This window comes from Calypte anna, chromosome Z (genome assembly GCF_003957555.1).
Source record: "Calypte anna isolate BGI_N300 chromosome Z, bCalAnn1_v1.p, whole genome shotgun sequence".
Classification (NCBI taxonomy): Eukaryota; Metazoa; Chordata; class Aves; order Apodiformes; family Trochilidae; genus Calypte; species Calypte anna.
Window position 1 is genome coordinate 30,961,989 of NC_044274.1, and position 27,998 is coordinate 30,989,986.

General features: G+C 38.1%; 1 protein-coding gene across 4 annotated transcripts; it reads right to left on the minus strand.

Annotated features, from left to right (window-relative positions):
- Positions 1-755: 755 nt before the first annotated feature.
- SECISBP2 (SECIS binding protein 2) lies at positions 756-27,941 on the minus strand. Of its 4 annotated transcripts, none has more exons than XM_030467769.1 (18): positions 27,828-27,941; positions 26,602-26,747; positions 23,969-24,155; positions 22,195-22,324; positions 21,556-21,779; positions 20,364-20,451; positions 15,583-15,728; positions 14,841-14,999; positions 12,438-12,539; positions 11,270-11,389; positions 9,968-10,100; positions 7,500-7,669; positions 5,844-5,982; positions 5,272-5,401; positions 4,480-4,700; positions 3,592-3,746; positions 2,970-3,171; positions 756-1,578 (listed from the first exon to the last, which is right to left on the minus strand). In XM_030467769.1, exons 1-18 carry the CDS (start codon positions 27,867-27,869, stop codon positions 1,529-1,531), a joined length of 2,544 nt encoding a protein of 847 aa, XP_030323629.1. In that variant the 5' UTR covers positions 27,870-27,941; the 3' UTR covers positions 756-1,528. The 4 variants fall into 4 exon arrangements, with proteins under 4 accessions (XP_030323629.1, XP_030323630.1, XP_030323628.1 ...); XM_030467768.1 differs by lacking the exon at positions 756-1,578 and adding an exon at positions 1,597-2,151 and having other exon boundaries at positions 14,841-14,996; XM_030467766.1 differs by lacking the exon at positions 756-1,578 and adding an exon at positions 1,597-2,151.
- Positions 27,942-27,998: the final 57 nt, after the last annotated feature.

The window sequence follows — 27,998 nt, forward strand, 5'->3', positions numbered from 1 at the left end:
ATGGACAATTACAAAAAAGCCTTTTCTTGAATTGTCTGTCCTCTGTTTCCTTAATAGATTTGGAGCTGACTGAAGTGTTAAGTGGTGCTGAATGGGAAGGTAAGGCTTTTTAAGACCAAAGTCAGATTTTAGAGTTTCACCTTGCAAAGCACTGAAAGTAGAGATGAAGACTTTTTTGCTTAGCTCAACTTTGTGGGAAAACATTTGTGTAACAGAATCGGTGAATACAATTGTGACCCCTTACATTTAAATTATTTTGCTACATTCTAAGAACAGGAAATAACTCTGTAAGATTTTTAACAACCTATGTTTCCAAACTAACTTTTCATGCCTTCTAGAGTAAGATAGAACACAAAACCTGGTCAAAAACACCTACCTGTTATTGTGAGCTTCAGTAATTGGGCCCCATTCCATGCAGTGACTAGGTTTAGCATTTTAAGAGGTTTAGAGATCTATCGAAGTGGCACAAGTACTATAAACTACAATTTACTTCTGGACCAAAGGTATCTGCTGGTCAAAACCATCTTTCATCACTGGAACCTTTCACTCTCAATTTCCATTAAGATTAGGGGAAACTGATACAAAAATATTATCATTCTAACTAGTTTAAGGCTGGCTTCCCTTACCAACCTTCTTCCTCAAAACTGAGATTTCCAGTACCATTAAGTGCCAACCAGATGAGTTTGTTGTAACTGGTACAGTTACAACAGTATGTTGTAACTGATTTTATACCATTTACATTCTACAAAGCTCTCTGGATTTCAAAACTATTTAATGTTTTCATATCACTTCTAACTTCACATGGCAGCTACCTTCCAAAGTTTTACACTACGAATACTCAATATGTGAAGCACTTACAGATACACTTCAGAAATGCTGGAAGAAGCATGTGGTATCTTTACCATCCTTCAGAACAGCTGATAAGCTACATGTGCATCCTCCAAGTACTTTTTGGGCTTTACCTGTTATGTCTTCAGAATCTTAACAACAGTTTTTAAAAAGGATATTCCCACTATGGTACTTGACCATGATTATGAGCACAATTTGTTTTAAAAAAATTTATTTCCTGTAAGATATGAATTTTATTATCTGTAGGACATATTTCCTGTAACATATAAATTTTTCCTACCTTAGATACAAACTGAGATTTTAATCAAAAACTCTTACATACATTCACCAACACAACCCCAAAACGGAAGGAATGAGGAGTCTGTCAGCACAGAGAAGGTACAAATAGGACAGCACATTTGCTGTCCTTCAATATCCCCTCTAACTTCGAAGCGGGACCTGTGAGAAACTAGTGTCAGAAGCAGCAGAAACACCATAATTGTACACATATATAAGCTTTACCAATTTTATAAACAGATCATTTTCACTTGAAGAATTTCACACCTTGGAGGTCTTCTCTCCTTTTCAACTGCTGCATGATCTCAGAAGAACAAACTATCACACAGCGGAGAATTAACTGGGAACTTTGTCATCACTGCCTTCCTTAATTCCTTTCAATAAAGCTGCTTGCCCAAGCAAATTAATTTCTTGCTGACTGGAAGGAAGTGACATTGACACGAGCCTCTCCACCTGAGCAGGTTTATTTATGTGAGAAAACCAAAAATGAGCCCACAATCAAAAATGTGCTAAAGTTCTTTAAACAAAAATTAAAAAACAACTCCCTGCAAGCCCAGCCTTCTGGCTTGTGGAATCTCTTTCCAAATATAATTATCTTTCTGCAAGTTGTTTTGGTATATTTCATCACTAACAAATCAATTCTAGTCCATAAACCATTGAAATCTGCCAAACCAGTTCAAGTGGTTCTGGGATAGAACAATTTGATGTTGCCAACTGCTACTGTAATCAGCCATATACAACACAGAATGAAAAAGCATCAGCTGTTGCCTCATGTGCTCCAGTGTGTATTTTGCTTAAAAGGATCCAGAACAGTTTACTTAGATGAGGTCGTGTATTTCTTAAATTATTTTATTTTTCTACCCTCTTCTTAGGGGTCTAAATAACAATTAGAAGCCAAATAGAATTGGATCTTGATTTACTGATGCTCTTCTGAATTCATTACCACCATGTCAGCAGCTGCACTCTTTTCCAGTTCCAATGCATATGGGTTATACTCTTCTTCAAGTTTTCTCTTCCAGATTTTAACTAGGGAATATTCAAACAAAAACAAAAAACAACCAAACAAACAAACCAAAACCAAAACAAAACAAACAAAAAAACCCAACAGGTTACAATATAATACATGAGGAAAAACATAAAATAAAAATTGACACCAACTCTCTACTTCCTTCTCAAAGTAAATTCTGCAATTAATTGGTGTCTGTACCACCTGACATCACATGGCACATCAAAGAATACTTCAGGAGTGATGAGATCCACTGAAGTCCTTGTGTCCCACCCCCTAATCCAGCAAGGCTAACCCTGAAGGTAGATCTAACTTTAGAACAAGTCAAGACATTTTTAAAACTTTCAGAGCTTTAAGCTGCCTAGTACCTGTGATAACTGTTGTTGCCTGGTGACTGTATGAACAGAGCTGGAGAAGTGTGTTTTTAGAAGTGGAAGGCCTTTACAGAACATGAACATTTTTGGATAAGAAGATGCATTTCTAACAAACTTCAACACAAAACTTAAGTACACCATAGTTAGAGATTATCCATTTCCAGAAAAAGAATTTTAGAGGGTTTTTTAACAAGAAGAAATAAGGCACTCTGTTAAACCTCAGTGGACAAAGCAAGGAGTCCTGCCTGCCATTCGTGGATTTCAAACATGAATTTTCTCTAATCTGAGCTAATAATGACCTCAGGCTTATAAAACTAGAGGAGCAGGCAGAAATCAGAGAAAAGCAGAATTTCCCCCCTTACTAACCAGTAAAGTGTCAGGTGTCTTCCGTTTTAGTTAAAATGGTAGAACTGAAGAGTAATTTGCATGCAAACTGAACCAAAAACAAGTCAGTATATACTCACTATAATTTGGTACATCCTCATCAGAGTCCTTGGAAAATGTTTTACCCACTTCTGATAAACCATCTTTTCCGAAGTCAGTAGCTAAGATGGTGGACTGGGTTTCTCTTAGTTTTCCTTCAGCTTCTTCCTCTAAAGCTGTTATCATATCCTTGTAGGCCTTCCTGGCCTCTGTTGTCAGTTGTACCATTCTATGAAAATGATCCTATGGAAGTATAAAATATTAGTAGAACTTAAATCCCACAAAAAGTTTCAGTATCTCTATGAATTAACAGCCCCAATTGTAATGAAATATTCTTTATAAAAGATGAGCAGCTAAGTATGCAAAAACACACAAAAGCTATGCTATGCATAAGCATTTATAAAAACACCAGTTCCCTTGAAAAAATTAAACTGGAAAGAGATACAGATGGAGAGGATGTAAGGAAGTGACAGACAAAATACTTTTTTGAACACTGCTGAACAGCTGTAATTCTAAAATAATTCTCCATATAAATGACTGACCTAGGAGAAAGAGTAGGTGTGAAAAAGCAGAACAAAAAAACTTTGAAGTCAGAATATTTTTTTTCCTTACAGGTAAAATGTAAAGTTCAACAAAAACACAAACCTCGGTATTTCAGCTTACCTGAGCACCATCATAACTAAAAATTCCCACCACACTCACAGGCACTGCCTTGTTTACACAGCGGCCCAGGGCCTTGCGATTAAGGGCAAAAACAAATGGAATATTCTGTTCACAGGCACAGTCAATAATGTTGTGTAGAGTCTCATCCAACCCACCTGGAGTGGACAAAAGAATTAGCAAATAATGAACCTATTCAAGCTGTAGGTAACTAAAGGACAGTTACAAGATGGCAAAAAACCCCTCATGATTATGGGTCCATTTTGTTATTACCAAAGTTCAAAGGAAAAAAAATCCACAAGGGCCTCAACAGTAGTGTTAGCTCTCCATTTTTAAGGAAGAAATTGATTTTTTTAAATTCTTAACTAGAAGTTTCCTTAGATTGCTTCTAGTCTGTATTTTGTTATATGTGTAGTGCAGTCTCATATATTATTGAAAAAGTAACACAGATAAGAGGTTATTTGTGAGCTAACAGAAATCAATGACAGTACTTAAGCAAATTTAAAATAATCACTGACAACTTGTTGTCAATCTGTGGCCTAAAAAAGACTGATACAGCAGAACTTCTTAAGGTGGCACAGCTGGAATCAGTAACCTTGGTCTGTTCTCTTCTTAGCTGTGCCAGTGCAGGCTTACGTGTAGCTGCATTGCTAGCTGGTAACTAAAAGACCCTAGTTACAGACTACTTTCCCCAGACAGTCTTGAGTAAGCTCACAATTCAGCTGCACAGCAGTACACAAACGGAAGAAGGCAGGCATCTTCACGACTGGATTTCAAAGGCTACTCAAACAAGTTCCTCCCAATAACAATACTGCTGCCAGTATACTGTGTCTGCTTTTTTTCACAATTCCTTTATTGTAGGAACATGTATTTTTTAAAAAACATATTTACCCTTTGACTGAATCTTTTCACAGTTAGGAGAGATGATGACACATTTCAGTTTTTTCAGCTTCAGGTGTTTCAAAACTTCTCTAAGACCCATAACAAGCCTGCGTTTTATCTTGGCCTTCACAGGGTCCTTCTGATACAAGCGATCTTGGAATCGAACCAGTTCTTTTAAAAGATCTGTCACACAGCTGTCAACTTCTTTACTAAGTACCTGGCTGCAATAACTGGAAAAAAAAATCAATTAAAACACCTAAAATGACAAATATGTAACACAAATATGTAATATGTAAAATACAAAGTTTACGTTCTATTCTGTGTCTTTGTCTTTTTTTCTGTTTCCACTGCAAATACACTTTATATACACAAAACCAAAAATTTACTCAGGATTTATTCAGCAGATCAGAATTTATAAAGCTTTGTAACTTGTGGTGTCTGGCTTCCCTATCAAACTATGATAAAAATACATATACAGATGTATAATAAAACTACATAAATGTATTTTATAACAATATATATTTATGTACATATGCTTTTCTACTGAAGCATTTTTCTGAGGGCATTTATTTTGACTTCTGATCTTTCTGTTTCTTCAGGAAACACATTTTGAAATGAGAATTACAACAGTATAGAGACTGTTTCTCAGATGTGTCAGCTGACAGAAAAACTGGAAAAAAATTTAGAACCTTCAGTCTAAACTCCAATTAGTCTTGCAGAGAATGCAAATGAAGCATTTTACTTGAAAATTGCTATATTGGTGGCACTGTGAAAAAGCAGACCAATACAATCAATACTTACTCTCTAAAATTCCTACTGTGGATTTTTGGAAGATTGGGGGTTAGCTGCTTGGAAATCATGGAACCTTCTGTGAATTCCCTTTTCCCTGTGTCCTCCGGAAACCCTTCAGCAACTTGTGTTACAGGAGCAGCTATCATATAATAAAAGACATTTCATTAAACAACGAACCAAAAAGTATTGTGAAGAGAATAACATGGCAAGTATCTCTTAAAGAGTTACTGCTTCACTATTACAACAGGCTGCAGCAGTGGGTGAACAGGTGATACACTTTTTTTCTCATTTCTCAGGTTTATTATCTAACTCTTTTTAAACAGATGGCAGAAAGATGCAGGGGTTCTCACTAGCACATATAACAAACCCAATAAGGATAAAAGTGTGGAAGAGTAATCAAAATTCCAATCATTCAACTACATTGATTATCAGCTCTGGAACACTTAAACTTGAGATAAGCCCAAGATACGTATCATTAAATCCTGCAATTACAGTTTTCATTTGGCACTATTTGGTCCATATCTTTGGAAGTTCTCTCAAATCTCCATCTACATCCTGTATTATGTCCCCTTTAAAGATACCTGCTTGACCGTCCTGTAGAAATGTTTCATCTTCAGTAGTATTTTCTGCAGACTGACAAATATTATCTTCATCTTTTGATACTGCTGTCTGTTCTAAGAGGTGTTGCTGCTTTCGTTGTTCTCTTTCTTTCAGAATAATCTATATATTTATAGATAAAAAACCCAAATAAATTACGTCACCTAGATGACAAAGCAGTTTAGCTTACCAAGTGTATGTATACAGATCACTGATAAAGTTTGTCACTATCATTCAAAGTTTACAAAATTTTTTTTTTAATTTGCACATAAGGAAGAAATGTATTTCCTAAATCTACATAGAGAAGGATCTTTTCCTTTATCACCAGTATCTATGTGGACAAAATAATTATTAGGGATCAACCACAAGGGCAGAACTAGAAGTTAATGTGACAAATTGTTTCAATGCAGAGAAGGTGAAAGTGTCTCCCTTTTTACATTTCTTCTTCAGACTATCTATTTGTAGCAATTCAGCCAACACTCAAGTACATATATTTATTTGTGCAGTTACTCTTCACTTTCATGACCTTGTTAAAAACCCTGAGTCACTCTAATAGATCACCGTCTCTGAATTTGCTGACTGAAATAAAACAGAAGAAATTATGACAGAATAGCTAAGTCATGATACATGGAAATAAAGAAAAGTAGGACATATGCTGCATCCAAATATGCTACCATAGGTGAAATCAGTGATCAGTTTCCAGAAAGCCCCATTCCTTCTCTGCTTTCACAGCTTTTAAGGAGCAGTTATTGTGTATATGACTACTATAGCTCAGCAAAATTAGTAATGAATTACTAACACCACTGAATTCCTAAAGTAAATTTCTCCATCTGCATTTGTCAAAAATGAGCAATTAACAAAAAGAAGCACTCTGCCATATTAAGAACATAAATATTACACAGAAAAAGCAGTCTTTGTCTTCTCAACCTTTCTGTATAAAACATATGCCATGACAATAGAACAGCCTGAAAACACAGTAATTAGTATCACCTCCCAGATATATAATGCTATACATTATTTAAATAGTATATGAGTATATACATGTTGTTCTCAGTTGCGCAGTACAGAATGACAAATACAGACTTTACTAACTCTGTAAGAATTCTAACAGACCAAAAAGTGACCTCTTGATGGACTGTTTATCTCCGTAACAGGAAGCAAGGAGAGTAGGCAAAGAGGGAAGACTCAGGAGATACTACCAAGCATATCTAACACCAATTGCTGTAGGATCAGGAGAAGTTCTGGCTTGGAAGAGCATAGAAACATTAAATACTACCCATGTTCTACTACCCACTATCCATTCTCCCCAGTCCTGTAAATAAGCACATCTTGCCCATCCAAGTAAGACTTCTTCTGATATACCAACTATGTGGGGACACTTTTGTAGTGGGACTTCTTCAGCTATCAAGTGATTTAATTGAGAAAATATGTTCCGGGGGAAATTTTATACTCTATTTATCGAGACTATTCTTTTCCCAGGCTCTGGCCTCCCGTTTTTTAACCAATGAAAGCTAAAACTGAATTTAGGCAAGTGCATGCTGAGATGCAGATCTTCACACTAGATGCTTTAATAGAGTCACAGAGTAATACTGAAGTTGCATTAGTCTATACTGTACTATTTGAGGTAAAAATAAGAGGACCTTTTTAAGAGCTGTTGGTCTCTTTGCTTTAGGGACTTCCCTCTGTTTTCCTTTCTTTACCAAAGGAGCGCTGGAATCCAAAGGGTTATGAGGCATCTTTCCTTGGTTTAACCGGTGACTTTTTGTGGCTGCAGCAGGTTCTTTAGAAAGCAATGGGATAGCACCACCAACTGAGATTAAAAAAAACAAAACAAATCAGTCTTCACCAGGTAACTAGAACAAATACCTACAAAGGTAGAATCCAATACAAGTTTAATGACTTGATTAGAACTAGTATATATATATATAAAGTTTACATGGCGTTGCTATTAAGAATATTTACATGCAATCCTAAAAAAACACTGCTGTCCAAGCTACCTTCACCACCATGCTACAACAGCTTGGTAAACCTTCAAGAATCTTTCATGGTAATGAATGGCACTTCCTCCTCCAAAGAAGCACTACTGCCTTAGGATAAACACTGTGTTGCAGTATTACAAATTTTATTTAGACTTAAGTTCTGTAAATAATCTGGAGCACTTGCTCCTACCATTTTCTACATGCTAATGATGTTGGATGAAGTTAATTTGCAGCTGGGGAATGAGTAATGCAAAGCTACAGCTCACTCTCTTATGCTTAACCAGCACAGCTCTCAGGAGACATATACTCCCATTTTTCCAGAGGGTTTAGACCATAAAGGGTTCAAATGGCTGGCAAAGTCAATGAAACCGGTTCTTTCAAACTACAACATGACATCCTAAAAACTGCTCTCCTTTTGAAATCACTATCATTACTAATTGCTGCATCATGAAGGTACTTGGTCAAACTTCAGTCACCTGCAATATAAACCAGGTTACAATGAAGAGAATGACATAAGTTACAAGTGGAATGAGCCTGACACCTCTGCACCTTTGGCAACCTCTCTCCCCTAAAAAAAAACCCCAAAGCTTCTGCCAGCTTGTCTTAAGCCATCTTCATTTAATGGTCAAAGCTGGATTTGAAACAATACATAAGCATACATGAATTTTATTTATAAGTAGATATATTTTATATACATATCCATATCACATATATATGTATTATAATATATAAGTATATATATATATTGCAGACACATGATATTTCCTTCACTGTGTACATCACCTCTTCATTTCAGATTCAGTGTTCTCATGTTCCTGAACTTGCTGGCTTTAACTGTGTGTCATTTTGCACTGTTGAAGCATTTCCCAAATGTAATATAAATTAAACTAATTACTGCATTACTGTGCTGTTCCATCCACACATCATTTGTAGTAGTAAATGGTATGAAGTAACTGTCTGAAATCACACTCCTTGTCCACTATTTTTATTTTCTGGTTGCAAAGGTCAGCACAATGCCACTTCACAAACTAAAGTTATATTTTTGGTACACACCAATTTCATGGGTGCACTAAATGTTAGAAAAAGTATAAAGCTGAGGTAACACCTGTATTATACTTCCCAGATATGAACATCACACATCAATTTCTCTTCTGCAGCGGATTCAGACACAGGAAATTCAATACTAGAAAACAGGTATTGTCACCCATAGCTTTGTACACCATCATCTATTAGCCAATCCACACACTATATGATTTTATAGAAACAAACCTGGTTATTAGCTCTTCTGCAGGACTGACTGACTCAAATGAAAAACAGACATCAACTATAGAAAAACAATTTAAAAACCATTTACGAGTTCTCTCAGTCTCATCAATGCTTAAGAAATTCAGCTATCATATTATACACTGTGAGATAAATTCTTTCAATTAACTGTCTTTTTGAAATAATTTTTAAAAATTACCGACGTAAGGAGAGAAATTTTATTGTAATTTTAAAATCACAGCAAACATAACTTTCCTTTTGTAAAATGTACTGCATTAACATAGCCAAATACAAATTTTGGTCCACAATAGAAAAAACACTGAGCTGTTTCTGTCTCACCAAGGGAACCTAGAACTTCATTAACAGCAATTATCATACAATTACCAGGCATGGCAGAAGTCATCCACTGGTTTAAGCTGACTGACTCTTATATACCCTGAAAAAGGAGCTTTTTCACCATGTTATAGCTCTGAGATTTCTAGTATCAAAGGAGCTTAAGAAAGACTTTGTTACTGTGTTGTTGCTTCCCACAGGTTCACTAACAGCAGCTAACATGTATTTAACTAACTCACAGCAAAAGTCTCTACAAAGATTAGAATTTTCATCAAAGTTAAATGTCAATCTCTCATATAAAGCACTCCTTAACAATGAGGTTTTTTCTTTCCTGAAGTGTTCCTCCAAACAATTCAGACTGCCATACTTCTACTTTTTTTAAAAGAACCTTCATATTCTCTTGTATCTTGCAAACTGTGCTACTGCCAACATACTCGGACATGGTTACAGATCAGAGAACAGGATATACATAATGTTTGTATACTTAAAAACAAATCAAGTTGAAAGAAAGGAAATTTCGTTGTAACCAGTACCTGAAAACACCACAGGTTTAGAAGACTGTTTTGACTTCTCTGTTTGCTGCTTCTGCTCCAAAACTGCAAGCATGCCACCCAAATCCAATTGCACAGGAATTTGACTCTTCTTACCACTGTTCCTGGGTGTTTCCTGAACAAGTTCAGTCAGTACCAATGAGTAATGCTCTCAATGACAGAATGTAAAGACTGTATTTTGTATGGTGTGCAATACACACAACATCTTCATCCACAATACTTTTGATTTTTAATTCATTCAGTGGAAGTATTTTGGCCTTTAAATAGACATCAGCTTTATTTTAGAAAATAAAAAAATTCAGAAACAGTTCAAATAACTTTTGAATAGCTATGAGAATACAGCATAAAAGTATAAAGTCTTCAGTAAAAAGGTGCTTTATGTGAGGCTCCTACTTTGGTCAGACTGCCACCAATCTTTGAAAAAAAGGCTTACCTGAATTAAAAGTTTTATTTAAGGAAGAGAAAACTACTCAGTGAATCTTACAGAGCATGTGACTGCAATACAAATATATCATTATCTTTAATGTCTCATTAAAAAAAAGAGGTTAACATCTTTAAGCAGCATCCCAACATATGCAATAATCTCTGTCTGCTGTGAAGGGACAAAAGCAATGTCCCACAATTAATGATTCAAACTATAAAAATATTACAAATTAATAGTCCAGCAAGCACTACAAAGGAACAATCTACAGTGCCAGAACATGCTACGGAACACAGATTTTTGTACTTTCAGAAGTCTTATCCTGAAACTTCTGTTACAGTAAGGTTAATGAATGTCACCTCCTCCTTCTGAGCTTGGGATCTCATCTTGCATCAGAGGTATCCCAGAACCCACTCACCAACATGGGTTCACCACTTACTAACCTTATTTTTGCTCTGTATGTCTTCTCCTTGCCTCAAGCAAAGTGCATCTCCTTTCCTCCTTGTCTTAATCTAGCAGAACCACTTTTAAGAGGTTCCCAACTCCTTAAGGCAATCAGCTGGGATTGGGCTTGTGCCATTATCAAATAAGACAGGTGGAAAAGATAAATGGCACCTGAAACTTGCAGCCATTCATGAATAGCTACTGTTTTCCACTAAATACTTTATCACAAACTGGGGGCTAACAACTACTACCACCAAGTGCTTCTGCTCAAGAGGATCTTGTCACTTTTCTCCAGGTATGAATGTCAAAGTACAAATATGATCACAGATGAGCTTCAACTTGCTCTTACATTTAAAAATGTGCTAATTTCCTTTGGCATTTTGAGTTGCAAACTCAGTTTCAAACATGAATTCATTTACCTGCATTTTCCTTCTTTCTAATACAGAAGATGAAGTTTGCTTCCTTGACGTTCCATCCACCTTGGGAGTTCCATCCAGTTTGGGAGACCGACTATCCCAAGGCTCTTCAGGGAGATGGATCTTTGAAATTTAGAGACAAAAGGTTACAAAGATGAAGAGAAAATATTTTAAAATATAGGGAAAAAGGTAAAGTGAAGATGATATTAAAGTGGAACACAGTGAGACTGAATGCACTTTCAGCAACTCTGTGAAAGCTGACTAGTACAGTTTATATGTTTTCAGAAAAGGATGCAATCCAGAGTAACCTGGACAGGCTTGAGGACTGGGCCTATGCATTCAACAAACCCAAATGCAAGGTCTTGCATCTGGGTTGGGGCAATCCCCAACATTAATACAAACTGAAGTATGAATCAATTGAGAACAGCCCTGTTGAGAGGGACTTGGGGGTACTATTTGCAGGTACTGGTAGACTAAAAAGTGGACGCGAGACAGAAATGTGCACTCACAGCCCAGAAAGCCAACTGTATCCTGGGCTGCATAGAAAGAAGCGTGGTTGAAAGGCCAAGGGAGGTGACTTTGTCCTTCTACTCTGGTGAGACTCCACCTGTATCCAGCTGTAATTTATGTCTGGGATTCATTCCCATAATGAATTTGCAAATTACTTTTTAAGATTCATTTCACTTATGTTAAAAAATAATTTAAAAGCTTGAAATTTTAACTGAAATTAGACTCAAACTCTTACCCTTGCACAGCCTGAGAACAAAGTGTTACACTGTTTACAGAAAAAGAAGTAAAGGCAGATGTTGGAAGAGTTGTAGTATTATTCTTATGAACTGCAAAATTAAACCGGAACACTGCCTGTGGGAAATAAACTATATAAACAGAAATCACCTCAACTAATTTCAAGTGTCCACAACAGAGTTGTCTTTATTAGAATTAGTAGATCAGAGCCATGTGGCATGTATTTCCTTTGGAATGGTAAGAATCTACTGAATACAGTGAGTAGTTTTGCACTGTCCAGAGAATACCTAAGGGGATTGTAACGGGCAGAGCCCATCAGAAGCCCTCGCATTTTGTCAAGAGAACTGCATCTTTAGTCTTATTTAAAACCTGTAGTCTTTCCCCGATTATTTTCTTAATATTCACATAATGACATAACATTACTTACTTCAGGCTGCTTTCTGACAGCAGGAGTAATTGCTAATTTCTGAGATCCTAATCTGCTTCTCCTATCAGAAGCAGCTGCCAGATCAGGAAACTCCTCAGCATCCTAAACAAATAAATCAGAAGGTAATGATTTTGTAAAATTGCATATCCTTAAAACTGAGTTTTCCTACATTCCATACTATTTTCTCCCTGCTTATCAAACATTCACTGTCATTTGTTTCACTGTACAAAAACTGAACCTCTAGACCAGGCTGCTCAAGGCCCCATCCAAACTGGGGCCTGAACACTTCCAGGGAGGGGGCATAAAAAACTTCCTTGGGCAGCCTGTTCCAGCACCTCACCATCCTCACAGGGAAGAATTTTTTTCCCAATATCTAATACAAATCTCCTCTTCAGTCTTTTGTATCACAAAAACTGCTTCATAACTCTGATTATTTTTTGACCCTTTTGTCCATCTTTCTAGTTCAGGAAGTGGAAGAAACAGAAGAAAACAAAATCCATGTTATACTTACATTGGACATGTCTTGGATTTATGTATTGTTATAATCAATTTTATTTTCTATTTTCCTAATAATTATCATCACTGTTTGCATGTTTGACCAGTAATACCAGCACTGACCTGATTATCAATAGCAACTTCAATCTTTTTCACCTCAGGAAAAATAACTAGTTCAGTGGCTATCACTGTGTACGGAAAAACAGGATGACTTTTCCTCAGATATATTAATTTATGCTCATTAAGACTGTCTATAACAGTGAGTTTTATAAAACTAGTAAGCAACCCAATATGCTGCTCCAGTGAGCTGCTGCACATTGCAAAACCTTAAATATCCTGAGTGGCCAGAAATTATGTGTGTATGATCCTTTCATGTCTTCTATTTCATAGAATCATAAAATGGCTAGGATTGGAAAAGACCTTAAAGATCATTCAGTTCCAATCACCTTCCACTAGATGTCTCTTTCCACTATGGTACTCTGTTTCAAGAACATCATACACACACCTCACCATTTCATCAAACTGATGAGCATACAGGCCACTTGCTGCAAACCATGAGGATCTGAAAGATGTCCCCCACAAGAGATGCTCCATCCACACACCTGATTTCAGTGCAATGTATGTATCCTGTCCATGATGCTATCCATTTTTTTCCATTTTGGTCTTCAACAGTCCCATTACCTTCCTACTATATTCCATTAGTCCTGTCATTCTCTTACTCTGGAGAAGATTAGTAATTCATAGGACAGACACTGCATTGTAACATACAGTAGAACTGAGGACGTTCTCATGAGACAAAGAACTTGCAAATATTTGATTCCACCCCAGGCTCCCTAACAGACCTCTGTGAACAGTCATTTATGGTACTGTTTCAGAACAATGAGTCATGCACTGAAAAGAACAGGTACCCAATGGTTCTGCTCCATGTTAAAATGTAGAGAACAGAATCCAACCAGGAAAGCTTCTTCATGCTGTCATTTCACAAACTGACCATTATGTACACTGTATCAAATGTGTATGTCAGCTTGTGTGTGTTGTGCTGTACAATGTTACGCTTTCAATGGATCACCTCTTCTATGAAGACAGGCTGAGAGAGTTGGGCTTGTTCAGCCTGGAAAATAGGCTCTGGAGAGATCTTCCAGCCCCTGAACGGGGTCTCTAGGAAAGCTGAGAAGATTACAAGTGCATGTAGCAACAGGACATGAAGTAAGTAGTGGCTTTTAACTGGAACAAGGTAGATTAAAACTAAACATTAGGAGGAAATTCTTCATTATACAAGCAGCAGGACACTGGAACAGGATGCCCATGGAAGCTTTTGATGGCTCATCCTTGAAACTTCTCAAGACCAGACTGCATGGAGCTTTGAGCAACCTGGTCCAGTGTGAGGTGCCTCTGTCCATTCACAAGTAGTGGAATTAGATAATCTTTAAGGTCCCTTCCAACCCAAACCATTCTATGATTCAAGAATGTAATCAGTGACAAATGTGTTCCATAGAAATGGCTTCCAGATGTGAGATGGGCAGAACTGTCACACCAGTACCACATTGGTTAAAATCGTGGCAGAGTAATGTACCCAGTATCTTCCTAGTGCACCTTGCTTTCTTCAAGAGTTACTACAGAATATTTTTAATTCAGGAAATTTTACTTCTAACGTTATCATTAACAAACAGACTCAGATGCATCACTACAAATTTGTTCTAAAATCTCTTCAGCACTCCTCTCTGCTCACTGAATACATGGTAAGTCAAACCCAGTAATTTCTCAGACATATTTCAACTGAAATGGACTGAACCAATATCCTCTTCACACAGGAATTGAACTTAAATCTGTACAAACTGTGTTAACATCTGCTCTTCTGATAAGCTTACAACACTTGAAAGAACAACAATGAAAATCACTTCACTGTACCTCAATCCTTGGTGGTTCCTGTGTTGCAGTAGCTTCACTTTGAGGTTTCTCCACATCAGTGGGCGAATTTAGTTTTTTCTTCTTTTTCCTTTTTTTTTTCTTCTTTTCTGACTCTTCTTCAAGCTCCGTTCCACTAGCATCATTTTTTATTTCTGACTGCTGAAAAAATCGAGAGGCATGATCATTAGAAACTGATTTATTTCAATACCACCTACCCAAGAAATGCATTTGTACATGTAAATGGAATCTTAATCAATCCATTCACCCATTAATCAATTCAATCATCCACTTGGTAGAATATTAAGTGGAGAAGAAAACTCCAGATCTCTTAGAAATTCAAAGATATCACAAAAGTTCTTAAATTGAAGCACACTGCATGGCTAGCTGGTCTTATTGGGACTACAGAGAGTTCAATATCCACCCAAATGATTCAAGATGTTCCCTGCTGCAGGTCTCATTATGAGGGTCAGGAATTTGAACAAAGTTCAGCTTTAGAGTTATGCATTCAAATCAGCTATTTGGAAGTTCATGTTGCTGCAGTAGCACTCTCCTTTTGACAGTTATTCTTTTCCACCACAAGAGAAAAAAAAAATCTAATAAGGACAAGGTATCTTTATATTGTTTCTTTACAGCTACAATAAAAGTGGATACTGTACAGAGACTCAGAAAAAAAATAATTCAGAGTCTTACAGAAAAAGATATCATGACAGAAATTAGTTCAGAGCAGACAATTCTCTTGTACCTTTGTTTGACTGTCCTGCTTCCCTCTGCCTCTGGGAAGACTTTCAGACGATGGTGATGACACAATTTTCTTTGGGGGTTGTGTAAGGACCATGGCCCAAGACACCTGTTGCTGAGAAGAGCCACCTGCAGATGGTCCAGGAAATGCTATTGGGAAAAAAAAGATATACAAAGTTGTCTCAAAAATATATATAAAAAATTCAAAAGGATCAGCAATAAATTAATCAAGTACTAGTAAATATGCAGAGAGCCACAATCCTTCTAAGGAAGAACTGGAATAAAGCACATGCATCTAACTTCTCCAGAAACCTCCCTAGTGTTGTAGCTACTCCATATTTTGTCCAACATTATATACACATATTTATGCCTATCAAATTTTAATTGGAAAACTGTGTCATACTAACTAGATGCAAATAATTCCACACTTATTTTCTAAGCTATTTTTCTTTAAAATAATGAACTTATACTACATTTATATACAAAATTCCCTAAATACTTATCTCACTCACTCATGCAGCTTTCACATACAAAACCACACACGTACTTTCTAAAAACTTTCCAGTTTTACAGACATATATACCAGCTGAAAGACTTCCTAATGTGCTTCAGTGTAGATGAATTTTACACACTACCACTCTGAAATATCAATGTTTTGAAAGAACTCACAATTAATTTTGTAAATCACAGAATCACAGAATCCTAGGGGTTGGAAGGGACCTCGAAAGATCATCTAGTCCAACCCCCCCTGCCAGAGCAGGGCCACCTAGAGTACCTCGCATAGGAACGTGTCCAGGCGGGTTTTGAATGTCTCCAGTGAAGGAGACTCCACAACCTCCCTGGGCAGCCTGTTCCAGGGCTCTGTCACCCTTACAGTAAAAAAATTTTTCCGGATATTCAACTTGAACCTCCTGTGCTCCAATTTACACCCATTACCCCTTGTCCTATCACTGGTCACTACTGAGAAAAGCCTAACTCCATCTCCCTGACACTCACCCCTTACATATTTGAAAACATTGATGAAGTCACCCCTCAGTCTCCTTTTCTCCAAACTAAAGAGACCCAGCTCCCTCAGCCTTTCCTCATAAGGGAGATGTTCCACTCCCTTAATCATCTTAGTAGCTCTGCGCTGGACTCTTTCAAGCACTTCCCTGTCCTTCTTGAACTGAGGGGCCCAGAACTGGACACAATACTCCAGGTGCGGCCTCACCAATGCAGAATAGAGGGGGAGGAGAACCTCTCTTGACCTACTAACCACACCCTTTCTAATGCACCCCAGGATGCCATTGGCCTTCTTGGCCACAAGGGCACATTGCTGGCTCATGGTCATCTTCTTGTCAACCAGGACCCCCAGGTCTCTTTCACCTACACTGCTCCCCAGCAGGTCAGCCCCCAACCTATACTGGGACATCTTGTTGTTCTTCCCCAAATGCAAGACTCTACACTTCCCCTTGTTGAATTTTATCATGTTTCTCCCTGCCCAACTCTCCAGCCTGTCTAAGTCTCTCTGAATGGCAGCACAGCCCTCTGGTGTGTCAGCCACTCCTCCCAGCTTAGTGTCATCAGCAAACTTGCTGAGGGTACACTCTATACCCTCATCCAAGTCGTTGATGAAGATATTAAACAACACCGGTCCCAGCACCAACCCCTGAGGGACTCCACTAGTCACACACCTCCAACCAGATTCTGCCCCATTAACTACAACTCTCTGACTCCTTCCTTTCAACCAGTTCCTGATCCACCTCACTATCTGATCACCAAACCCATAATTGATCAACTTATCTACAAGGATGCTGTGAAAGATGGTGTCAAATGCTTTACTGAAATCAAGATAAACCACATCTACTGCTCTTCCATCATCTATCCACCTAGTAATTTCCTCATAGAAGGCTATGAGGTTAGTCAAACATGATTTAACCTTGATAAAACCATGCTGACTGCTCTTGATGACTCCCATGTCCTTGATATGCCTGGAGATAGTGACAAGAACAAGTTGTTCCATCACCTTTCCAGGGATGGAGGTGAGGCTGACCGGTCTATAGTTACCCGGGTCCTCCTTCTTGCCCTTTTTGTAGACTGGAGTGACATTTGCTATCCTCCAGTCCTCAGGCACCTCTCCTGTTACCCATGACTAAATACACCTACCATACAGCAAATACACAACAAATATATTTTTTTCTTTAAGAATGAGAAACTTTCACTGAACAAACAAAGAGCATAATGGATTTACAGGTTTTGCTAGCAAGTAGAGACTGCAGGAGTGGACTCTGTGAAAAGATGGACACTACATGCCCTAGCCATCTCCAAAACAGACTCACTGCCACACACGGCTGAGGCCATCAGTGATGCTGGTGTTGCCTATAAGGTAACATATTTAAGGAAGCATAAAAAACAGTGTGCAGGAGATGTTAGAGGGAGAGGTAAGAAAAAATGTGATAGAAACAACACTGTAGACACCAAAATCAGTGAAGAAGGAAGGGGATAAGGTGCTTTGCGTTCTGAAGCAAAGATTCCCCTGCAGTCCTTGAAGAAGAACACAGTAGAGCAGGCTCTCCACCTGCATAGGAAGGAGCAGGGGAGATGAGCTGTTACAATTTGACTGCAATACCCTGTGCTACTAGGGCAGGAAGGAGGTAGAATGAGTGAAGTAGTGAAGATAAGCCTGTGAAGAAGAGAGGGCAGGGGAGAAACCGGTTTTTAATTATGTCTTTGTTTCTCATCATCCTACCCTACTTTTAGTTGTCAACAAGTTACTCTTATGCAAGTATTGACCACTTTGCCTGTGATGAGTAACTGGTGAACAAACTCCCTTGTCATATCTGGATGCACAAGCTTATTTCTGCTCTGACTTCAGTGCTCCTGATAAGGTCAGTGCTATTGCAAACAGGAAAAAGGCTAGCTCACTTTTTCAGAGATTGTTGCCTTTGAGCTTTAAGTGCCATGGTTTAATGCTGGGCCAGCAATTAACAGAATGACAGATGCTCTCCTTTAATCCCCCCTCTAATAAAGAAAGGAGAGAGAATAAGGAAGAGAGACTTACACGTTGGAAACTAAACTACACAGCTTTAATGAAACAATAATGATAAAAAAGAAAAATTATTAACTGTACAAATATTCAGAAAAACAATACCATGTTCTTCCCTCCTTCCCCCCATAACTCTCACATCACCATCGAGGCTGCAGGGCAGCCCTGGGAAAGTCCAGGCTGGACTCCTGGAGTCAGCAGCAGTTGGGAGCTGGAAGCAGGAACACACAGATTCAGGATGGCATGGATCAGGACCACAGGCATACAAACAGATGGAATTGTCCCAGGATTCTGAAGCAAACAGGGACAGGTGAAGAAAGGCTGAAGGGAAGGGAGAAGGGGCTTGACCCTCATGACTCCTCAAATTTATACTGAGTATGACACATATAGGATGGTCAATTTGGTCTGTTTACTCTGTTTGGTCTGTCAACTCTCTTTGGTCAATTTTGGTCTGTTTTGTCTGCTCCTCCCCAAAGAAGCATTGCCGGTGTGATCCCTTTACTCCTTTTCTCTTTCGAGAGCACAAGATGTTTCTCAGAATTGAGCAGCGTCCTTGGCTCTGCATAACATTCACTAGCTACCTATAAACATCGAGTGTTATCAGTCCTAGAAGCAGGCACTGACTGAGAAACTTGCTGTTAATTTCAGCAACAAGAGACCTAGCTGAAAGCAATATTACATGATAGAAAACTCTCTCTATCCTGCCTGAAACCAGGACAATTTTCCTGTCCTGCTTAAGAGCTGAAGAGTATTTCCACCACCTGCTAAGGCCAACCCACCACAAACTGCTACTTTGTTTTAGAGCATAGGAACCAAGGATAAAGTTCAGAGAAAAAACATTGGCAGGTGACTTCAAAATTTCTGGAATAGCTTTATCTTTAGAGGACCCTTCAAGGCACTTCAGCAGGCTAACCTGTGCTTTTGGAATCCTTACTGAAGCGAATAGGAGCATCAGGACCAAACTGTCCAGGCTAGTTAATGTCTGTTTATACAAGACACTATACAAAGAACATATACAAAGAACATTTAGGCACTTAGACAATCCAATGCACAAGGCATTTGATGCCTGCAAGACAAGAGTCCTGCTGAATAGAACCTTTTTTCCACACAATTCTGGATTTAAGTATTTTGGTTATGTTTAAATACCTATACTTCTTGAAATTAGCTACTTGATAGCTCAGAAAAAAAAAGTTCTTGCATCCCCCAGAGCCAGGCAACAGGAGATAAACCAAACAAAAAAAGGGGTATTTCAGCATCAGTTCTCCACATATATTAACAGACTTGACAGAAATAATATGCTGCAGAATTTTTAGGTACATACTAGAATCTATACTGCCAGCTATTTAAAACAAATCTGCTTATCAAGAATGAACAAGTACTTCTCTTCCATTTTTCTTGAAAAAAATCTGAAGATTACTCAGACTTCCAATAATCAATATGCATTGCTTTCTCTCCTCTTAAAGAACAGAGGAGGCAAGTATGGCAATAGCTGCCTTTATGCATCAAGGAAACAACTGATAAGGAAGAAAAAACATTTTTGATCTGGTGATTAAATTTACTAGCAAGAATAAGCTATGAGTGAAACTGATAGAACATTTTTTTCCATTTCTTTTCTTCTGTATTGAGTTTGCTGTTTAATTCCTTTTTACTTTAAACATCGGCAGCTTCTCAGAACACTTAAGTTCTCCAAATTGATAAGAAGCAAGCTGTTAAAATAGGCACATAGTAAAAGGCAAATAATGTGTATCTGAAACACTTACCTCTAGCATCAAATGAAGAACGAATTAGGCTGGGTGCTGTTACATCCAAAGTTTTAGATGAAGCTTTGATTTCCAAAGAAGTATCTTTCTGTAAAACAGTCAAGTATCATAAAAGTACTCCAAATTTAATAATACCCCAAATTACTAATCTAAACAGAGTTAGACATAAAAACCCCAAATATTAAAATATCAACTGGTGCACAGATTAAAGTGAAAGTAATTTTCTGGTCTAATTTTTGTTGCTGTTGTTGTTCTTAGAGGAACCATCACTTCAGCCCTATAGCACTACAAAATACAAGCAGATGGGTCTCTAGTGCTATACATGCAAGACAATTGTTTTTGTTTTTTACATTTTACAAAAGCATGCAAGCAATGATTCTAAGAATGAATAAAGTGTTAATGTTCCAAGTCCATCATCAAGCCCAAGCTAGTAATGAAAAAAAAACCAAAAAACCAAAATAAAGTGACAGCAGAAAGGTCTTTTTTCCAACACAGGCTGTGTTCCACTGAGAGGCACTGGAAATATTATGCTGTTTGGAACCTTCAAAATTATTTCTCTTCAATCACTGTTGAAAACTGATTCAATACATGTGACATACTGATGAATATGTTAATGCTGTATTTACCAGCAAAGAAGGGACAAAAGAAATCAAGAAGAAGAAAAAAGTTAAATGTTTATATTCTAACAGTATCTTTCCTCCTCCTGAAATTCAGGTTCTTACTTTTATCCTTTAAGAACAAAGCAATTTAGTAAATACTACGGGCATATTTTATTAAAAAAAATTAAATTTGTTAAAAATATCTGTTAGTTGACTGCTCACCTATTATTTCTAGGCAGGAGAGAAAATAAAAGCTGTTAGGAAACCTCAGAAATATATATACTATGTACAGTAAGTTTAAAGTCTAGACCACAGCAGCACCCATCTATATTCTAACAGTACTTGGCTTTCCCGTACCTACTGGCAGCACAAACAAGGAAAGAACAGTGAGAAAGGGTAAAAGACAGCAAGCACTGTCAACAACATCCACAAAAAGAAGCATCAAACTTCTAGCTATGAAACTCCTTGCTTTCAAGGTACTTACATAGGTCTTAATCTACCATACTAAATGCAAAATACTTGCATTTAGAAATGCCCAAGCTTTAAACAAGTTTTATTTTTATGACTTCTGGAACATGAAAGCATTAGCTAACCTCTGAGTTCAACAAAAGAGACATCTGTGGATGGCTAAGGCACGTAATGTTACTTTCTGCTGAACATATTTGTCCATTTTTATGTTGTATATTCAGTATTTCACTGCTTTCCAAACTCTGTGACTTGTGGAAATCCAGAATGGTAGCTTCTAATGCAGGTACAGGAAGAGACTGTGCTTTTGGAGTTTGAGTTGATTTCTTGTTTGTAGTTTTATTGAACCTGTCTGAATAAAGCATATGAAGTCTAAAAATTTTTTACTTGCTAACAATAATGTCTAGGTATGATTTATAGCATAGTACTTGACATAACTACAGGAATCATCAGAAAAACTATTGCTATTCATAACTCAAGAACAAGCTAGCAATTATAAGCAAAGTGTACATACAACATTGACTCAACAAGCAACTGTAAATTCAGATTCTTGCTTAGCAATTTTTGATACTAGTTTACATATAATTTGTTCAATCAGTGATAAAATGTTAACAAATCACTATCCCTTGTCAGAAAGTCACAATTAAAGGAATACTGTTCCCTAATTATTCCAGATTCAAACACATAGTTAACAAACTGCAGTCTATAACACACTCAACCATTCTACATTTAGGTGACAAATTTGTAATCAAACAACACATTTGTACCTGACTTCAGAGAATCTCTACTGCATGTGAAGGTCTGGAATGAAGTCTTGTTCACAATTCTGACAGAGGTGTCATCTCCATCATGCTTCTTCTTGCCTAATTTCTTCTCATTCTCTTTCGATCTCCTCTGCTGCAAGTATTTTTGACATATTTAGTTGATTCTAATTGAACTTTCTAAAGTCATCAAGTTTGCCTTGAGCTACAGTTAACTACTTCTGCATCTGGAGCTTAACCTTCAAGTTGATACAACAGTTATTATACCATAACCATAGATAAACAATAAACCCAGGAACAGCCAGTTAGAAAACTGTTATTTATCTACCTTTCTACCTTTGTCAATTGCGTTATTCCTAACACATATTATAACCCAAACAGGAGGGACCATACCATAAGATTCTATGCAACTTTACTTTTAGTATCATTAATCAGAGTATATTGAATACGGCAAAATCACAGAACCACAGAATGGGTAGGGTTGGAACGGAGCTCAAAGATCATCTAGACCCAACCCTCCTCCCATGGGCAGGGACACCTACCACTGGATCAGGTTGCTCAAGCCCCACCCAACCTGGTAGTAAATTGTCCAGTCTGATTTTCTTAAACTGAATTTCTTCTACAGCAGGGCTCAGACCTTTTAAGTATTCCAACCTTCTGACTCAACTTATGGCCAAAACTAGGCAAGATTGATGTTACAACATCAAGAGCATCTGAAGCAGACAAACTAATTAGAGAAGATAAACTTGTGTGACACCAGTAAAGGAAACATGTTTATCTATAAAGTTCTGAGAGCCTTGCAATTCTTACATCAACTGTGCTAAAACTATGCTAATCATCTCTCCATTCAGCTTTTTATATTTTTCTCTCAGCAAGAAAACCACTACTTGTAGGTCTCCAGCCTTTGTATCTTATGTTTAGTAATGCATGATTAGGACCTAATCTTACAACTTTCTCTATAGAGGCTTGGCCATAGTGAAGTCACCAGGCCCCTGCCTAGTGAGTATGGTGCACCACAAGGATGGCTGGAGAACAGATTGGAACCTGCTGGAAACTGAAACAGCCTTACAAAGCCAAGAGACCTATAATCACAGAGGGGAACAGATCTATAACACATGTGATTTTTCCCCCAATTACTATATTTGAGGAGTTTGTATTTTTTTTTGTTTGAAAACAGTACCCAAGTATCAGGAAATTTATCCCCAAACAAACAAACAAACAAAGATGGAAGGTCTGTTTTTACTTTTGATTGAAAGAGAACATTTCTAATATGAAACCTTCCTTCCCCCCCTGCACACCAACACAGGTTTCTCTTGTCCTATGGATTGTTTTCTACCTGCAGAAGGTCTTGCAAATCCTTCAGCAGGTATGGTCTTATCACTTACGAGCCACATAGCTGGTTATAGCCATCAGGTCTCCCTTAACTCAGGTTTATGGAAGCTGCCACTACACTCAGAAAAATCTCTTCCCTACTACCCCAAGTGCTAGTGAACAACAGAAGGCAGTTCACAAATCACTGGTCCTTTGCTTTTGTCTCCCCAGCTGCTTCTTTCTTAGGAAAACAATTAAATTCCCCTCATGCTCCAAAAATATTACATCAAAAATGGTATTCCATGAACTCTTCTGAAATCTCAAGTTGGGCACATTACTAACATGCTCTTTAAATGCGATTCTACAAGAACAGAGGCTGATCATCCACCTTCAAAAATGAACCAAACATTTGGAAGTACTGAATCACGATAATAATTTTTATTTTTTAAAAGAACGTGTATTTGCTTACCTTTGAAAGATTCTTACTTTCTTGTCTGATTGGATACATTCGCTCAGCAGATTCACTGACTATTCCTGAACCAGTGTATCTTGAGTTGTTAGAACAGCATTGTGAGCCAGGTACTGTATATACATTTGAAACATCAGGTGAGTAAGAGCAGCTGGAGTATTCACAGAAGGCAGGATCTCCCAAAACGCTATGTGATGGACATTGAGAAAGAGAGTAGACGTCATCCTGGGGCAAACTTTAGCATACACTTGCTACCTGGATAAACATACTCCCGTGATGAAGAAATTGTTTAACAAGAAAACTGTATTTTAAAAGAAAAGTATTGTGTTATAATTATGTGTTTCCTCACTGGTACAGACCACTTTCAAAAAAAAAACAAACAAAAACCATTTCAGCGAACCATGCTGCTTAGCAAATATTTTAAAACAAAGATATATGTTTCCAAGTTTCAAAGCCAGTCTGCTGTGCAGTTATACCCCCCATTTCTGTTTAAGATTATCAAGATTCTTCATACTTATTTTCAGTAGGCTTTTTCTTGTGAAACAAACTGAAAGCACAGTATAACTACATCACCTATATTACATATGTGACTGCAAAATACAAAAATTAAAGAGTAAAATGTCATAACATGCCAAAACAATAAAGCAAGAGTACTCTGCATGTAATTATATATAAAGTACCATTTTAAGGGGCTTAAGACATGTGTGAAATACAATATAGAATCAGAAGATAATCATAAACTGACCTTCATTTAACCATCACAGTTTATGGAGACACAACATCTCTGGGGCATGTCTTTTTGCCTCAAATGTATACTCAAAGTTCCCTTCCATTTTCCTCCTACACTTGGTAAAGAAACTTTATACTTTATCCAAATTTGACTTGGGGAAAAAAGAAATTTCTCAGCTTAAGAAAGTTGCATATAGTTTTTAAAGCTGTTCACCATGAAGAGGCCAACCTCTGTATCTTGAGTTGGTAATGAAAAACAGTGATTTTCACACCAGGACTTTCAGATAACACATTTCTTACTGCCTATTGCAATTCTGATAGACTTTAAACAAAACAATGCTTAAAATAATAGTTTACATGCAGAGAATAAATAAGAATAAAAAAAATTATGACTCAGTTGCAACAAGGCAATCAGAATACTGCTGCTATCTGTTGGTGCTTTTATAAATGCTTACTAGTTTAATGATAATGCTATGTTTTTTCTAATGCACAGATCAGGCCATACTCACCTCAATGTTAAATTTCTATTTATCAAATAGACCAAAGTGGGCTGAAAATACTAAGATCTCAGGGTAAAATGAAGGCTTATAATGAATGTGTTCATAAAGGCTTTATACTTGCTAGGATGCACCAATGACTTCACAGGAACTGCAAAATGCTTAATTAATCCAATGCTTAAGTGCTCTGAAAAGCTACCAATGAGCTATGTAAATCACAAGATTATTATTACAGTACTTCAATACTTCCTATCCTATTATGTAGAATTTTTTCTAGCTTGCTCTGGGATTAAAAACAATTTTGTAAGTCTACCACAATAACTTTTTTTCAGCCCTGTCCTGGTTTCATCTGGGATAGAGTTGATTCTATTCTAGTTCTTACTAGCTAGAATAGTATTGGGGTTTGGGTTTAGTAAAGGATTGGGTATGAGAAAAATATTGATAGCATACTGGTGGCTTTAGCTGTTGCATGGAAACTTTTCAGCTTTTCATGCTATGCTAATACACAGGTGAACATGAAGCTGGGAACACAGCCATTGGATACAAATTGACCAAAGGGATACTCCCTATCATGCAACATCATGCTCAGTCTACAGAAGATGGCTGGCCAGTAAGTTTGTCTTCCAGAATTGTGGTTTTGGAATTTCTCTCCTCCAGGATTGCTAGCCAGGGAGAGACTGAGCATTGATCAGCAGGAAATAAGCAGATGCACTGTGCATCACTTGGTAGTGTATTTCATTATTGTTATTATATTTTATTTAAATCATTAAATTATTTTTATCTTAACTCACAAGTCTCTTTACCTTCCCAATTCTCTACACCACTCACTGGAGAGACTGGAGAGAGTGAAGGAGCAGATGTATAGTATTTAGCTGCCTGCTGGGTTAAAATCACAAGGCGGCCCTATTAAGAGAAAAAGTTTCTAGAAACCCGTAACATTCTTAAGAAAACTACTTTCTGATGAGAAACAGGATGTGGAAAAAAGATCCAGGAGGAGCCTCACATATCATTTAAATGTTTTACAACATAAGAAAACTTCTTGAATGCCCCTTCTCTTTGTTTTGTATGACTGTACTTAACCCAGCCTTGCTGTAACACAACCATTCTTTGACCCGTGGACTAGATTCAGGTTCTTCTAAAGCTCAAACTAGTCATATCAATCATTAGAGACCAATAAATCTCCCTTAATACTCTGTAACAAAGCAGGTCCTTGGAAGGAAGGAATTCAGTACCAGATATATGCCCAAAGAACATAAATGCAAAAAACCTAAATCATGAGGACAATGCATAAGCATTTCTACAGTTAGAATATGATTTTAACAGAGTGCCAACTTTGTAAGAATGTTCATGTCCAAACCAGGAAGCTTACAGTCCCCCAAGAAATAAAATTCAGAAAAATATACATACTTCTCCACAGATGGTTCCTGAACAAATGGGTAGCAGGTAGTTAAGTACCTAGGAAAGACACAAGCTGCCGAGGGTTCTGACTGTGCCATAGTTTCCGCCGCATGTTTTGGGACAAACGGTTTGACCTCTGCTGACAACTTGATGCCCTGAGAAACAAAACAGGTTTTGGCTACATGCATTTGGACATTAATGCTTTCAGTGAAAAATGCTCACCTTTGTGAGCTTAATTGTCAATAAGAAAGTGTTACTTTGCTATCCCCTAACAGAATAATTAAAACAAAAGAGCTCGCCAAAAGAAACGGTGGAAGGGGGAGAAAGAAAATCAAGGAATTCCAACAGAAATGTAACTGCTCTGTAGTTTTTTCATGTAGTAACCACATTTATCACAAAATACTCACACAGATCAGTTAAGGAAGGGAGAGAGGCTTGATTATATAAGATGCAGTATATCCTATTATACAAATGCTTACTTTGGATTTGAGTATTATTCAAATAAGCTAAAGGTCATAGCATCTATGAGCACTACCATGAAATCTAGTTCTGGAAGTATGTAACAATAATGTCTTTGTGTACCCCTGTATTTTAAGGTAATCTGACTTAAATCAATACTTAAGCATATAGCCTTCTCCTTTCCGGCTCAACATATCCATTAAAATCGATTTCCTATTTGTTCTGTCACTGCAGGCTTATCACTAACTTTAGGGACCATCGAGCCTGACCATACGCAGTGAAACGCTGTTGTTACTGACGACAACTTCTGCACCCATCTTTAGAGCGACTGGGATGTCTGTCCACCTGTCTGGCAGCAGGCTCTACACTCTAAGTAGAGGGCTTCGTACTTAGGATCACAGGAACGGAGCGGTGCCCCTGCCCTCCCCCACCCCACTAGGGTGACGAGCAGCGTCTCGCTGTTTACCTGCTCGAGCTCCCCCTGCCCTTCCAGGACTCGCCTCCCCTGTCCTGAACCAAAGGTTTACCCAAGGCCCCGGTGGCGGTCCGCGGACAGGCAGAGCGCAAGGCCGGATGGAGCCGCACGCAGCCTCCTCTGCTGGCGCCAGCTCAGTCGCTGGGTGAGAGAAAGGCAGGAGCCGTAGGGCCGAGGTGGCCCCCCCCCCCCGCCTCCCACACCGGGCTAGGGACCGGGCTGGCTGAAGGTGGCTACGCGCCCCCGTTACGCAACAGGCTAGAAGGAGCTGGGGACCCCGAGGAGCTGCCCCTACCCTTACCTCGACGCCTTGGCCCGAGCCCGGCCGCCCCTCCGCGGACATTACCTGGGCGGGCCGCAGCCCCGGGCCGCAGGCCCTCGGTTCCTTCTTCCCTTTCAGCCCGAGGTCTGCGCAGCGGCGCGGCGCGATGACGCCACCGCGACAGAAGCGGGGCGGTCACGGTGCTGCTGA

Coding starts and splice junctions, on each gene's coding strand:
- SECISBP2 (XM_030467766.1), bottom strand. CDS start 27,869: ATGTCCGCGGAGGGGCGGCCGGGCTCGGGCCAAGGCGTCGAG. Junction 21,780..22,194: donor TAGAGATTCTCTGAAGTCAG/GTACAAATGTGT, acceptor TGCTTTATTCAG/ACAGGTTCAATAAAACTACA. Junction 10,101..11,269: donor TAGAAAGAAGGAAAATGCAG/GTAAATGAATTC, acceptor GAACTTGTTCAG/GAAACACCCAGGAACAGTGG.